This window comes from Labrus mixtus, chromosome 19 (genome assembly GCF_963584025.1).
Source record: "Labrus mixtus chromosome 19, fLabMix1.1, whole genome shotgun sequence".
Classification (NCBI taxonomy): Eukaryota; Metazoa; Chordata; class Actinopteri; order Labriformes; family Labridae; genus Labrus; species Labrus mixtus.
Genome location: NC_083630.1, coordinates 15647556 through 15662217, shown reverse-complemented (window position 1 = coordinate 15662217; position 14662 = coordinate 15647556). Strand labels below are relative to the sequence as shown.

General features: G+C 41.4%; 1 protein-coding gene across 2 annotated transcripts in view; it reads right to left on the bottom strand.

Annotated features, from left to right (window-relative positions):
- Positions 1-186: 186 nt before the first annotated feature.
- LOC132994562 (NACHT, LRR and PYD domains-containing protein 12-like) overlaps positions 187-14662 on the bottom strand; it is a 16258-nt gene continuing 1782 nt past the window's right edge. Inside the window, exons 7-17 of one of the 2 annotated variants that reach the window (XM_061064993.1) lie at positions 13427-13647; positions 11371-13159; positions 10840-11013; positions 8945-9118; positions 8682-8855; positions 7687-7860; positions 7274-7447; positions 6213-6386; positions 5475-5648; positions 488-4857; positions 187-443 (exon numbers count right to left, since the gene is read on the bottom strand). In XM_061064993.1, coding sequence (XP_060920976.1) covers positions 4848-4857; positions 5475-5648; positions 6213-6386; positions 7274-7447; positions 7687-7860; positions 8682-8855; positions 8945-9118; positions 10840-11013; positions 11371-13159; positions 13427-13647 — 3238 coding nt within the window. In that variant the 3' untranslated portion in view covers positions 187-443; positions 488-4847. Of the gene's footprint in view, positions 444-487; positions 4858-5474; positions 5649-6212; positions 6387-7273; positions 7448-7686; positions 7861-8681; positions 8856-8944; positions 9119-10839; positions 11014-11366; positions 13160-13426; positions 13648-14662 lie in introns of those variants that run through there. The other variant, XM_061064994.1, reaches the window with a different exon arrangement.

Genomic DNA, 14662 nt, shown 5'->3' with positions numbered 1-14662 from the left:
TGTTTGACATTGTAACGTTGCATGAATCTAGTATCGAGTAGTTTCATGATTATGTGAAATTGATTTGATTTATTCAGCAGGTTTCATTATTTCAGAGCAGGACTTTGGATTGTAGTGTCAACATAGAGCCGTCCTCAGAACAAGCCAAGTCATTTCACCCAAAAAAAACATTCATTTAGTGTAATATTATAGTCCAAGATCTTTATTGAGTTTTACACTGCAGAAAACACATCTCAGTTGAAAAAGTAAAACAGAACATGGTGAACAAAAATGTTGTCGAGACTGAATAAAGGCTCGAAGAAAATGAGTTCCAGAAAGTAGAAGAATCGTCTTTTGCAAATTGATTTTTTTTGGGGCGGGATTTAGACTTGAATATACAAAACATCCAGACAAAAATAAAAGCTGCTGATAATCATTTTAGCATCAGAGAACAATTTCTTCCTCTGCTTGAAGTTAAAAGACATTTCTATAGTCGAAAATACATCACCTCATAAACTCAAATCTTGCTGTAGGGACTATCTAATGTCCAAATGTTCAAACCATACTTACTTACATACATAGGTGAATAGAACAGTTTTGACAAAATTAAAAAATAAACAAATGTCCAAAATGTAATTACTTTGGGTGAAGTTTTCTTATTGTGAACGATGATGCAGACAAACTGTGATGATGATATTAAGTGATTAATGATTGTTGCCGGGATACCGTATATTGGTTTGTCTACGTTCGTTTACTGTTCCCACCACCTATGCCACCAACTTCCTGTTCACCCGTGACCTATAAACACCTGACAATACCACCTGACCAATCAGATCCGACCTATGTATCACAATCTAGTCCCCAATATAAGTAAATAAATAAACATAAAAACATTATCATTGAAATATGATACATAATTATGCAGTACATGCACTAATTCGGCTCCTACACTTGCATTTTCACTTGCCTAATAGTAAAACCGCCTGTGGGTGGTATGTACCAGATTTGTTAAAGATTAGATTTCAATATGTGCTAAAAAAAAAAATTGGTCCTCCATCTATTTGAAATATCGGACGAATGAACATCAACCTGCTGTTCAGGAGGTGATGTTCAGAGTTTCAGACCAGCTTTAAAAAGAGTGGTCTGTCTCTGATTATGATTCTCAGCTGAGGGAATCTTTCTGTATGAAAACATCTCGATTGAAACGTTTACTTTAGTCATTTAAAGAAGCTCTGCAGCTTCAACAGCATGATCTGTTTGTATCTCTATACATTTCTGTGATGTCTAAGGATCAGGTTCATGACAGAAAATCTGCCCACCAGGTTATATTAAGCCTTTACATGGTACAAAGCAGATAATCCATACAATGACTGAATGATGATGATCACAATGACGATGTGGATCATCATTTGAAATTAAACAGTTTCACATATCAACTAGTCTTTATTGATTGTCACAGATCCTTTTCAATCAATAAAATACATGAAACTCTGATGGGGTCAAATCTTTGTTTAATTCACGAAGTTGTAATACTGGGCATCATGCTTTGGTATCTTTTATTATTGCAGCTGCGGTTATCTTTCCCTAGCCGCAGCGGCAGTGTTTACACTTCTGTGCTTTTTTTCAAAGCGTCAGACGTTGAAATGCTGGCGGTGGGATTACGCCCGTACTACCTGCCACGGGAGTTCTCACATGCCATTGCTGTTGCTGTTTACGTCCCACCATCAGCTGTAGCCGCTAGCGCGAGTGACGTCATCCACACTACGATCGCGGGACTACAAACCCAGCATCCCAGCGCCCTCATACTGATCAGCGGGGACTTTAATCATGTCTCTCTCTCCCCTGTCCTGACGAACTTTAAACAGTATGTGCATTGTGCTACAAGAGGGAATAAAACCCTGGACCTCCTGTATGCCAATGTGAAGGGAGCATACAGCTCTTCTTCCCTCCCCCCTCTTGGGGAATCAGACCACAACCTCATCCACCTTGAGACCACCTACAGGCCCCTGGTGAAGCAGCAGGGGGCCAAAACAAGGACTTTGAAGGTTTGGTCTAAGGATACAGAGGAGGCCCTGCAGGAGTGCTTCAATGTCACAGACTGGGAAATGTTTAAAGAGGAACATGGTGATGACATTGAAGGCCTCTCTCATTGTATTACAGACTACATCCATGATGATAGGCACATGCTATCATCTTCCTGACACACAAAGCCCTGTCACACCTGGAGACGAAGGGAAGCACTGTGAGAGTCATGTTCTTTGACTTCTCCAGTGCTTTCAATACCATCCAGCCCTGCCTCCTGAGGGACAAACTGCTGGATATGCAGCTGCACCCTGACACCACAGCTTGGATTTTTAACTACCTCACGGGCCGGCCACAGTATGTCAGAGTCGATGGCTGTGTCTCTGATGTAGTGACGGGCAACACAGGAGTACCTCAAGGAACTGTTCTGGCGCCTTTCCTCTTCACTCTCTTCACATCAGACTTCAGGTTTAACTCTGGTTCCTGCCACCTCCAAAAGTTTTCCGACGACTCCTCCATTGTTGGGTGCATCACTGATGACGACGAGAAGGAGTACAGAGGACTGTTAGAGAGCTTCGTCACATGGTGCGAAAGCAACCACCTGAAGCTCAACATCAGCAAAACAAAGGAGGTGGTAGTGGACTACCGGAAGAAGAAGAGGCCCCCTGCCCCAGTCATCATCCAGGGGGAGGAAGTGGAGAGGGTGGACATCACCTTGGGGTCTACATCAACAATAAACTGGACTGGACTCACAACGCTGACACCCTCTTCAGGAAGGGACAGAGCAGGATGTTCTTCCTGAGGAGACTCAGATCGTTCAACAGACTCCTGAAGACCTTCTACCAGTCTGTGGTGGCCAGCGCCCTCTTCTTTGCTGTGGCGTGCTGGTGGGGTGGCATCAAGACTGGTGAGGCAAACAGGCTGAACAAGCTGGTGAGGAAGGCCCGCTCTGTAGTGGGCCTTGATCTGGACAGTTTGGAGACAGTGGGTGAGAGGAGGATGAAGGACAAAATCTTATCCATCCTGGATAACTCCTCTCACCCACTACATGGTGAGCTGTGGCAGATGGGCAGCTCCTTCAGCCAACGCCTCATCCCCCCCAGGTGCAAAACAGAGCGCTTCAGGCGCTCCTTTGTGCCCACTGCCATCAGACTATACAACAGCAGCCTATGACAACAATAACAGTACGTCCTGGACACTAAACTTCACCCCCATAGAACACTACCCCCATGGCCTGCTTCATTATTATCATTGTATTATTGTATTATTATTTTATTATTATTATTATTACTTAGCATCCATATATATATATACATATATACTGTACATTCTATATATTTTATTATATTATTATACTAGTCTGTATTACATAACACTTCATTATATTACACTATATTGTTCATATTGCACTATATTATATTATACTACATTATATTTGTTGGGCCACGCAGGCTTAGGACAGTCTGTGCCTTTGAGTTATTTACTGAGATCACAAAGAGGCCTTTAAAGGACTCTTTATCCCAGAATCCCCTGCGGTACTTCACACCTACGTGTGACGTAAAGGGGGGACCGGAACCTGAGGTAAACCCACAGGCAGCTCCAGTCTTTAAAAGCAATCACCAGGCATTGCTTCCTTCTCTTCAAGTGTGGTCTGCCGACACCAGAGGATACCCTCTCCAACAAGATGGACTCCAGCATTCGAGACAAAGCCTTTCCTCCTCTTGGCTTACATAGGTTAAACTCCAGAGCTGATCTCCTAGCTCAGTATAGGTAGCTCTTCACATGCTGAATTCAAGCATCAGAGGATTCAGCTGACTACTTCCATGGCATATTTTTAGGAGTTTTGGGCGCAATCAGATGCTATCAGGTTCGAGCAAAAAGAAGAGTTTCTTTCCTTTGATTTTTCGTAAGACGTCATTGAACGCAACTGGACAGGAGCGCTGAAGGAAGCCCACTGATCCCTGAATCCACAAGGACACATAAAGAACTCGGCTCCTGCAACCAGAAGACCCTATAGAGCAACGCTCTGGTCGAAGATCTGTATCCCGCTACCCTCTTCCTACATCTGCCACGAAGGAACCCTGCCTGAATCTGATGATTCAACATTCAACAGAGTGACGATCTAACCAGCTTTGCAACGATCACCAGGAGTTACCCCAAGTAAGAGCTTTGGTCTGGGCAGAAATAGTTTCAGAAATAGTTATGTTTCTTTTATAACCACTGATAATTATGCATCATTGTTGACGAGACGTCACATTCTGTTTATTATCTGTTGTAAGCTGCTGCATTTGTTTTATTTGTGATGAACTGCTGTGTTCACCTATGTATGTAATGCTATGCTAGTTTACCTTCAGTCAACGGCTTTCACAATCAGAAAGACCAGTGTACCCGCCGTTGAATCAAAGTCCGGCCACTGGCTTTCTGGTGTTTAAGTAACAGTTACTGAACTCAGCTCAGAGAGCTCAAAACTATTTCAAAAGGCAGCCACACAGCTTCCTTTGTTGTCCACCATTTTGTCCACATGTGACGAAGTGTGTATTTTGTATTTTTGAGCTTCTTGTCTGTGCTGCTGTAACGCCCGAATTTCCCCTCTGGGGATCAATAAAGTATTATCCTATCCTATCCTATCCTAACTGTGTTAACTGTGTTACTTTGAGAAAAAGAGGAAGAAAAGCATGGATAACAAAGTCGCTGGAAAACAAGGGCCGTGTAAGGTTTCACAAGCCAGGTAACTTAAAGACCGCCCGTTTACATCGAACTTGCTTCGTTGTTGCTCTGACCTCTCTGGATCAAGACACAGCTGATCCTCTCTCAGCAGAACTCCTCTCTGATGACTCAGACACAGATCATTTCCATCTGAGGAGAGAAGGAGACACACAAAGGAGGTCAAAAGTTAAAGAGTTAAAACAGACCCGCGTATAAAGACCAGCAGTGATTTCGCTCTTTGCAGACCAGCACAGAGCTGCTGTGTAGTGCATTCAGCTGCCTTTCTCCATTTCTTCTTTCTTTGTTCAGCTCCCATTTTAAATATTTCAATCTACTTTTGAAATGTTTAATAAAAAAATATGTTAAAGGTAGGGTTGGTAATTTTGACAGACACACTTTTTCCACGAGCCCACTCTCAAAGCATGAGCTGAGGTCCGCTTCTGGACCAATGGTGCTTGTGCATGTAAGTGAGGGGCGTGGCTTTTGAGGGTGCACAGAGGGGAGGGGGTGGGTTCAGATGGAGCACTGAGGGAATGCTACTTTTAAAATCATTCTAGTTTTCGAAAATTACCAACCCTGCCTTTAATATTGATTCAAGCATATTTGAACAAATGAAACCATGATCAGTTCTTTATTTTTCTGCGTTTCTGTCCAATCCTGAAGCCTGTCATTGTTCTGGAAAGCCACCACTGGGTCTTTGCTTCATACTTAATTACTTTGTTACAATATTGTTGACACCACGAGCACTCAGAACATACTCTACTGACCTCAGAGTCTCCAGTCTGCAGTTTGGACTCTTCACAAGCTCACACAGCAGCTTCACCTCTGAATCCTGGAGGTTGTTGTTACTCAGGTCCAGCTCTCTCAGATGGGAGGGGTTGGACTTCAGAGCTGAGGCCAGAGAAGAACAGCTGATCTCTGACAAACTGCAACCCAGCAATCTAGATAAAAAAAATAAAAATCATTCCGATAAAACATTTTCGTCCAATGAGATGTGTTCAGGTTTAATAAGTGTAGCTCAACAGTTCATTGAGGAATCCCTAAAACAAGTAGAGTTGCTTTGTCGTCTACAGACATCATACAAATGTCACCACACCATTCATACACACATTCATGCCAACACAGATTAATCGGAGGCTGCTGATCTGAGGATACTTTTTTTTTCCAAAATCACACTTATATCAAGAGTAAATTAATTTGAATATTTCAGAGAAAATGCTATATACCAATGTGCATCAAACCAAAATAAGAAACCTTCATTTACTTAAACAACTAACAGTGACCCCTTTTTAGTATTTTCTATGGTGGCTGGGAAAGGCCAAACATAATTACAAAGACACCGTAATTTGTCAAAGTATTTTGTGATTGCAGACTCTAGTTTCAATAAAACATGAATAAGTGAGCAAAACGAAGTGGACAACAGTCACATATGTTTGAATATTATATAGGTTTGATGTTAAATACACACAACATCTGGGATTGTCACAAAAATACATTTAAATGACCTCAGAGTCTCCAGTCTGCAGTTTGGACTGTGCAGAAAATCGCACAGCAGCTTCACTCCTGAATCCTTTAGGCTGTTGTAACTCAGGGTCAGACCTATCAGATGGGAGGGGTTGGACTTCAGCACTGAGGCCAGAGAAGAACAGCTGATCTCTGACAAACTGCAGTAACTCAACCTGAATAAAGTACAACAAAACAAATATTTAGAAGGGGATGTTGCAACTTAAAACCATTCAATGTTTGACAAAGAAGTTCAATTAAGTGTAGCATGCTCAAATCTTATCTTGTGCGTGTACTTGAATAATCCTGAATAAAAAAATTATCATACAGATCTTTTTCTTGCAGTAATGTGGATAAACATCTAACTTTGGTTCAGTTTGCTAAATGGACAATACCTTTCACATTAAAGGTGGAATCTCCCATTGCACCAAATACAAAAAACAAAATAGGTCTGAATAGTTTTTGTCATCATGGGCAAACACTGTACAAGGGTGAATTTTTGTATTACGCATCTGTTTTGATTTTATGAATGATACATGTTATCCATAGTTAGATACGTAGCTGACCTCTGTAAAGAGGCCGTGATGTAACATTTTGTCACTATGCTTAAAGCCCGCCTCTTAGCCTGTCGTTAGGTGGACTGAAAGTTAGGCTGAGACAGGATTTACAGCATGGCGGCTGCTGAGGAGCCTCCTGAGCCCCCTGCCGTAACAGATGGGTGACATCACTCAGGCCTCTTACATTAATATTTACACTCTATGGTGTGTGTGTGTGTGTGTGTGTGTGTGTGTGTGTGTGTGTGTGTGTCAGGTCTGAGCGATTAACAGCATTTCATCGTCATCATTTTCAGCATTCTGATCAGAGGAATAAAGGACAGGTTTTATCAGGTACTTTTTCCAAGTTATTTCAACTTCTTGATGAGGAACAGTCAAGGCTCTTAGAAGGTCTGGGGGGGATTTTTTTAGTGCCTGATTTTCCTAGTTATCTTCAGATTGTAGCTCAATAGAAGAAGATGAAATTACATTATATTTATTAGAGCAAAAATGTCAAAATGGGGTCTGACCTCAGAGTCTCCAGCCTACAGCTTGAACTCCTCAGAAAGCCACACAGCAGCTCCACTCCTGAATCCTGCAGCTTGTTACTGCTCAGCTCCAGCTCCCTCAGATAGAAAGGGTTGGACCACAGGGCTGAGGCCAGATTTGAACAGCTGATCTCTGACAAACTGCAGCTCCTTAATCTACGTAAAGAACAAATGATGTAGTTGAAGATCCATGTGTAACCCTGCACTTAATGTGTTCAAATTCTAAATGTAAAGCTCAAGATTGTTAGTGACAGGAGTGAAAATTAGCTTTTCCCACCAATGAGCATTACAAAAAAAAAAGAGAAAATTAAAATATGAAGTTAAGCCAAATAGCAACTTTATGGTGAATTATAAACATAAATCAGAATCAGTAGTTTATTAAATCGTAAACTTACCTCAGAGTCTCTACTCTACAGTTTGGACTCTGCAGAAACTCACACAGCAGCCCCACTACTGAATCCTGCAGCTCGTTCTCACCCAGATCCAGCTCTCTCAGATGGGAGGGGTTGGACATCAGCGCTGAGGCCAGAGAAGAACAGGTGATCTCTGACAAACTGCAGTACCTCAACCTGAATAAAGTACCAAAAAAAACCTTAAGAAGGTGATATTTTGACTTAAAATCATTCAATGGTCAATAATTAGTGTAGAGCTACAGTGACAGCATGTTTATTATTATGTGAATAATTCAACTTAAAAAGACAACATCCCTACTTGAAATCATTAAGGGGAGAATTCCCTAAGCATTGATTGAAGTTGTTTATAGCACCCTAAATAGCGTATCTCTTGCCTGATATCTGCTTCATCTTAAGGTTGGATTCACAAAGCAAATGCACTAATGATATTCTAGGACAAACACACCCAGGAATGTCTCCACATGAAAAGTTAGTAAACATAAAAATGAGTCCCATTTAAAAAGGGGTAGAGCCCATGACAGCACCAGACAGCCCTGAACTGATCCTTGTCCTTCAGAATAATAACAATAATAATAATCAGAATAATATTATTTACAGACTGTATTTGCAAACATTTAAACACACATCAAACTAAAAGTGATAACAATCATAAGTATGCATTGGGGCTCATTTATTTACAAAAAGGCCAGATTTGCAGTGAATATCTTAATGACAAATTTATATGTGCTCAAGCACAACTGGACTATAATGACATTGTATGTTCTGCAGCACAGGAAGGGGTCTATTTAACACAAGGTATGTGCTTTGAAAAAAGAGGCATTCTTTTTCTCTTTGCACAGGTAAACAGGCGCAAAAGCCACACAATCATTTAATGAATTAAGCCCTCAGTGAATAATTTCAGCCATATTTCCCCATTTCAGTGTCACCACAAATTATACTCCATTTAAATCAGCAGACATTTAAGAATGGATTCTGACCTCAGAGTCTTCAGTATACAGTATGGACTTTGCAGAAAATTCAACAGCAGGGTCCCTCCTGAATCCTGCAGCTTGTTGTAGCTCAGATCCAGCTCTCTCAGGTGAGAGGGGTATGACTTCAAAGCTGAGGCCAGAAAAGAACAGCCGATCTCTGACAAACTGCAGCGATATAATCTGTATATAAAAAAAGATCACTGTATGTTACTGTCAATTATTTCTTTATTAGACAAAAGCTACAGTAGTAACAGAGTCAGTGAACTTACCCCAGAGTCTCCAGTTTACAGTATGGACTCTCCAGAAAATCAGACAGCAGCTTCACTCCTGAATCCTGCAGCTTGTTATCACTCAGTTGCAGCTCCCTTAAATAGTAGGGGTTGGACTTCAGAGCTGAAGCCAGAGAAGCACAGCTGGTCTCTGACAAACTGCAGCCACTTAATCTGGGTAAGGAATAAATGACAAAAATGTGAATAAATGTAATGTTTTCAAATGAGAACTCCAGATTATGTCTGCAGAATCAGGTCTTGAGTTTCTCTTTCTTAAATGTTGCCTGGTAAAGGATGCAAAGATGAGGATTCATCTTTTGTGATGACTGTTTTAGCATTGTCGCAATGAGAATACAATTTCAAAAACCTTGATGGACTAGTGCAAGTGAGCAATTTCATAATGCAGGCGTTAACACTTTTCAGGCTCTTATGAGAAACTTAATGTACAAATGTATCTGTCGATTGAAAGATTCTCACAATTCCATTATCATGCTGTTGACAAATCCCAGTCATAGTTCTGTGCTACAAGCAAGTGGATTGTACTAAATGGAAGGGTCCTGGTGTAGTCATTGGCCAAGACGGATCAGTAATCTTTGTCAGACACGGGGGCACCTACATTCGTGTACATCACTCTAGGCTTCAAAAGGTAGATAATCCCCAAGCAATGCTGGGAGAAGTGGATAAACAGATGGAGGTAACTGAAACTCAAAACACATTACCTGAAACTGAGCTAAGTGATAACTTTGACACTGAAAATAAAAGTCAGGAAGAACCGGCTACAAATAATGACCCCCTTAGTGTAGAGGACAACAGTGACCCCCTTCAGACGGTAGAACAGTCTAGAGGGGACGAGAATGGTAGTTCTTCTGACACAACACAAACATGCCCAATTAAGACTTTTGAAAGACTGCAGCTGAAAATTGGAAATGGGGTTACCTTCACAGACAATGATACTGGTCAAACACACACTGGGAAAATCCTCAGCCGGGCAGCCAGGCAGGAAAGGCAACAGGTAAACACAAATACTAGTACAAACTACAGTACACAGAGCCTGAAGAAATTGCTGACACAACAGCATCAGTTAACTTGGTACAAGTGAATGATGTTCAGGTAGTAACAGCTGAGCAAGAACAATTATGCACTGACAGGCACAAAGATGAAATACTCATTGTAAATGACAACATTTTCATGTCTGCCAAACATGCTGTGCTCAACAACTGGAAAAAGAATGAAGTGTTTGAAGAGGTGAAGGATGAAGGCCAGAAATGCATCTCTACAAGGTGGGTTTGCACTCTCAAGGAAACATCTGATGGTGTTGTACCAAAAGCTAGATTAGTTGCAAGAGGCTTTGAAGAAATGAACACTCAATAACTCCAAAAAGACTCACCTACCCGTGCCTCAGTGTCTCTAAAAATGATTATGGCATATGTCAAAAGAAGTGGCCTCTGAACTCCATGGCCATTAAAGCAGCCTTTCTACAAGGTAAAGAGTTGGCTCGAAATGTGTATGTCAGGCCTCCCCAAGAAGCCCAGAGGGAAGGCCATCTTTGGAAGTTAAAAAAATGTGTTTATTTACGGTTTTGTGTGTCACACATATGGCCTATTTGGGATCCAAAACGGCAAATTTTGCCGAAAGGTGACAAGTTTGCACCCCTGTGTTCAGACCCTGCACAGTGCAAACAAACTAATCAGAAAACTGCAATCAGAAGACGTGAGCTTGAGGTTTCAGCACCTTGGAGAAGACCGCTCGCTAAAACTAGTTGTGTTTAGTGATTCCTCAATGGGTAACCTTCCTGATGGAGGCACTCAAGGCGGACACCTCATCATGCTGATGAAAATTGACAAACCTTTTTTTTTAAATGTTATGCATTGCACAAAACAAAACACACAGCTGACCTCAGAGTCTCCAGTTTGCAGTTTGGACTCTCAAGTCCAGCAGACAGCAGCTTGACTTCTGAATCCTGCAGCTTGTTGGAGCTTAGGTCCAGCTCCCTCAGATGGGAGGGGTTGGACTTCAGAGCCGAGGCCACGACTTCAAAGTGAGTCCCTGAGAGACCAACGGCACAAAGTCTGGTGACAGATAAAATTAGTTAAAACTGTCAATTTATAAATAAATATTATCACCATGATTTAAAACACATGGACAGAGCTGTATTTACATTCACTGTTTATTGTAACAATCTTTAGTTTTACATCTCCCTTTATCTCCTTTTTAGCTTAATCCATGTTCAATCCTTTTTTGTGTGTGGTATTAATATATTATAGGAGATGAAATAATCACTGAAAACATTTACAGGCCACAATCTTAAGTACTGAAGATTTGTGTAGGTTTGTGTAAAGCTCCTTCAGACAAAGAAAGGTGGTTAATAGATTAAATAAGTTTCCTTTATTCAATAACTACAGTGGATTCTATAAATATTAACTTACACAGCCTTCTTGCAGTTCCTCACAGCTGGAATCAGTCTCAGCCGTCCCGCCTGTGTTGTATTGTACTTCTGCAGGTCAAACTCATCCAATACCTTCTCTGACATCTGCAGCATGTAGGCCAGAGCAGAACAGTGGATTTCAGAGAGTTTCTTCTCTGATCTGTTCTCTGACTTCAGGAACTCTTGGATCTCTTGATGTACTGAGAGGTCGTTCATCTCCATCAGACAGTTGAAAATGTTGATGCTTCTGTCAGGAGAAATTGTGGTCTTCTTCTTCTTCAGGTTGTTGATGATTCTTTGGATCATTTCTGGACTGTTGTCTGTGCGAACCAGAAGGCCTCCTAAAAGTATCTGGTTAGACTCCAGAGACAGGCCATGAAGGAAGCGAACAAACAGGTCAAGGTGGCCATTTTTACTTCGCAGAGATTTTAATGTTGCTCCGTTAATGAGAACATCCAGGGTTGTATCTACGTGTTTTTGCCCCAGAAAAGATGCCAGTTCCTTTCTGTTCCAGTCTGTGTAACAGTGCAACGTGTAGACTGCAGCCAGGAACTCCTGAACACTCAGATGAACAAAGCTGTAGACTTTTTTCTGGAAGATCACACACTCTTGTTTGAAGACCTCTGTACAAACTCCTGAGTACACCGAGGCCTCTGTGACATCCAGACCACACCTCTCCAGGTCTTCTTGGTAGAACATGATGTTTCCATTCTTTAGATGTTCAAACGCCAGCCTCCCCAGCTTTAGAAGAACCTCCCTGTCAGCCTCCATCAGCTCATGTGAATTTGTCTCATGTCCCTGATCATACTTGATCTTCTTCCTCTTTGTCTGAACCAGCAGGAAGTGTGAGTACATGTCAGTCAGGGTCTTGGGCAGCTCTCCTCTCTGCTCTGTGGTCATCATATGCTCCAGAACTGTAGCAGTGATCCAGCAGAAGACCGGGATCAGACACATGATGTGGAGGCTCCTGGATGTCTTGATATGTGAGATGATTCTGCTGGACAGATTCTCATCACTGAACCTCCTCCTGAAGTACTCCTCCTTCTGGGCGTCAGTGAAGCCTCGTACTTCTGTTAGCCTGTCAACACATGAAGGAGGGATCTGATTGGCTGCTGCAGGTCGAGAGGTTATCCAGATGAGAGCTGAGGGAAGCAGACACCCTTTGATGAGGTTTATTAACAGTGTATTTAATGATGACTTCTGAGTGACATCAGAAACAACCTCACTGTTTTGGAAATCAAAATAAAGTCTGCTTTCATCCAGGCCGTCAAAGATGAACAACAGTTTACAGAGAGCGAGCATCTCTGCTCTGACCCTCCGTAATGTTGGATGGAAAACACGGAGCAGCTGAAGAAGACTGTACCGCTCATCTCTGATCAAGTTCAGCTCCCTGAATGAAAACAGAATCACCAGACTGACGTCTTGGTTTCCTGAGCCCTCTGCCCAGTCCAGAGTGAACTTCTGCACTGAGAAAGTTTTTCCAACACCAGCAACGCCGTTTGTCAGAACCACTCTGATGTGTTTCTGTTGGTCAGGGAAGGCTTTAAAGATGTCCTGGCACTTGATCGGTGTGTCATGGAGCGTCTTCAACTTGCAAGCTTTCTCAAGCTGTCTCACCTCATGTTGCATGTTCACCTCTTCACTCTGCCCCTCTGTGATGTAGAGCTCAGTGTAGATCTTGTTGAGGAGGGTTCTAATTCCTGCTTCATCACTTCCTTCAGTCACACGTTCACATCTCCTCCTCAGACTGACTTTATGTTCATCCAAAACCTCCAGCAGACCAGTTTTTACTGAAAAAGAATAAAGAAAAATAAAAGAAAGTTTGAGACAAAACAAAGACAACTTGAGCTGGTAAATATGGCAATTGCCTAGATTATAGTGACTAATCAAGAGGGTATACATTAGAAAAGATTATTTAGACCATCTGATATAAATAGTGCTGTGGAAGTCACAATTTCTCCTGAACCCAGAAGCTTACAAGCTGATGACAGTCATATCTGCTGGAGCGGATGTGTTTTCAGACTTGAAGACATAAGCACAAAGGTGTAAAGTCTTACATTGTTCAGTGCTGGTCTGGCTGAGTATCTGCAGTCCAGGTTCTATTCTGGTTCCACATTGTGGACAGTAGACTCCTGGTGGACCAGACTGGATCCAGTATAAGGTGATGCACTGTCTGCAGAACCAGTGTCTACAGCTGGTAGAGACTGGATCAATCAGGACGTTCAGACAAAAAGCACAGGATGGCTGCTCCTCCATAATATGACTCCTCTTCCTCCGTCTGTGAAGACATGTCTTAATAATTAAACTGATCGTTGACTGTTCAAAATATTTAGATTTCACAAATAAAATCTAGACGCTCAGATGATAAGAGAGAGCAGGCAATGTTTTCCTTCTTATAGAATAGAATAGAATGGTTATTTATAAAGCACATTCCATTACAGGTAAGCTCACTGTGCTTTACATTGATGATAAAAACATAGGAATACAAGAGACAAATAGCTGTCTCAACCATCAACAGATGGAAATTAGCTAGTTATCTAAATGGATGAAGGAATCTGAGTTTTGATATGTTCTTAAAATGGTGAAATTCTGTTCTGGTAATGTTGAATGATTTTCAAAGCTAAGGTCGGCGTCTAAAATAATTCCAAGATTTCTGGCCTGCTCATTGTATTTTATGGAATTAGATGTGAAGTGTAGATGGATGTGTTGTCTGAGTTTTTGGACCAAAAATGAGTAATTCAGTCTTGTCTGTATTGAGTTTTAAAAAGTTTCCGAACATTCAGGAGTTGATATATTTTATACAATCTGTGAGATTATCAATAGGGCTAAGACCATTATGAAAGTAAAATGTATCTGTGTGTCATCAGCATATGAATGGTATAATGTGTTGTGTTTATTCGTGATTGTACTAAGTGGGTGCATGTATAGATTAAAAAGCAGCGGCCCAAGGACTGATCCTTGTGGAACCCCAGAGTGAACCTTTCTTTCTTTGGATTTAAAATTGCCTAGAGAAATGTGAAATTTCCTGTCTTTTAAAAATTATGTGAACTAGTCGAGAACAGGGCCTGATAGGCCAACTAAAATGTGAAGTCTTTGAATCACTATATCATGATCAACAGTATCAAATGCAGGATGCAAATGCAGGACTCAAATCTATAAAAATCAAACATGTTTAATATTTATCAGAGATGTGATTGGCAAAGGAAGAAAAACAGGATCCCCCCTTCCAAAAAGTAGAAACATTCATTACATGTTCAAATGTTAAAATAAAAAAATAGAGCACGGAAAAAAAA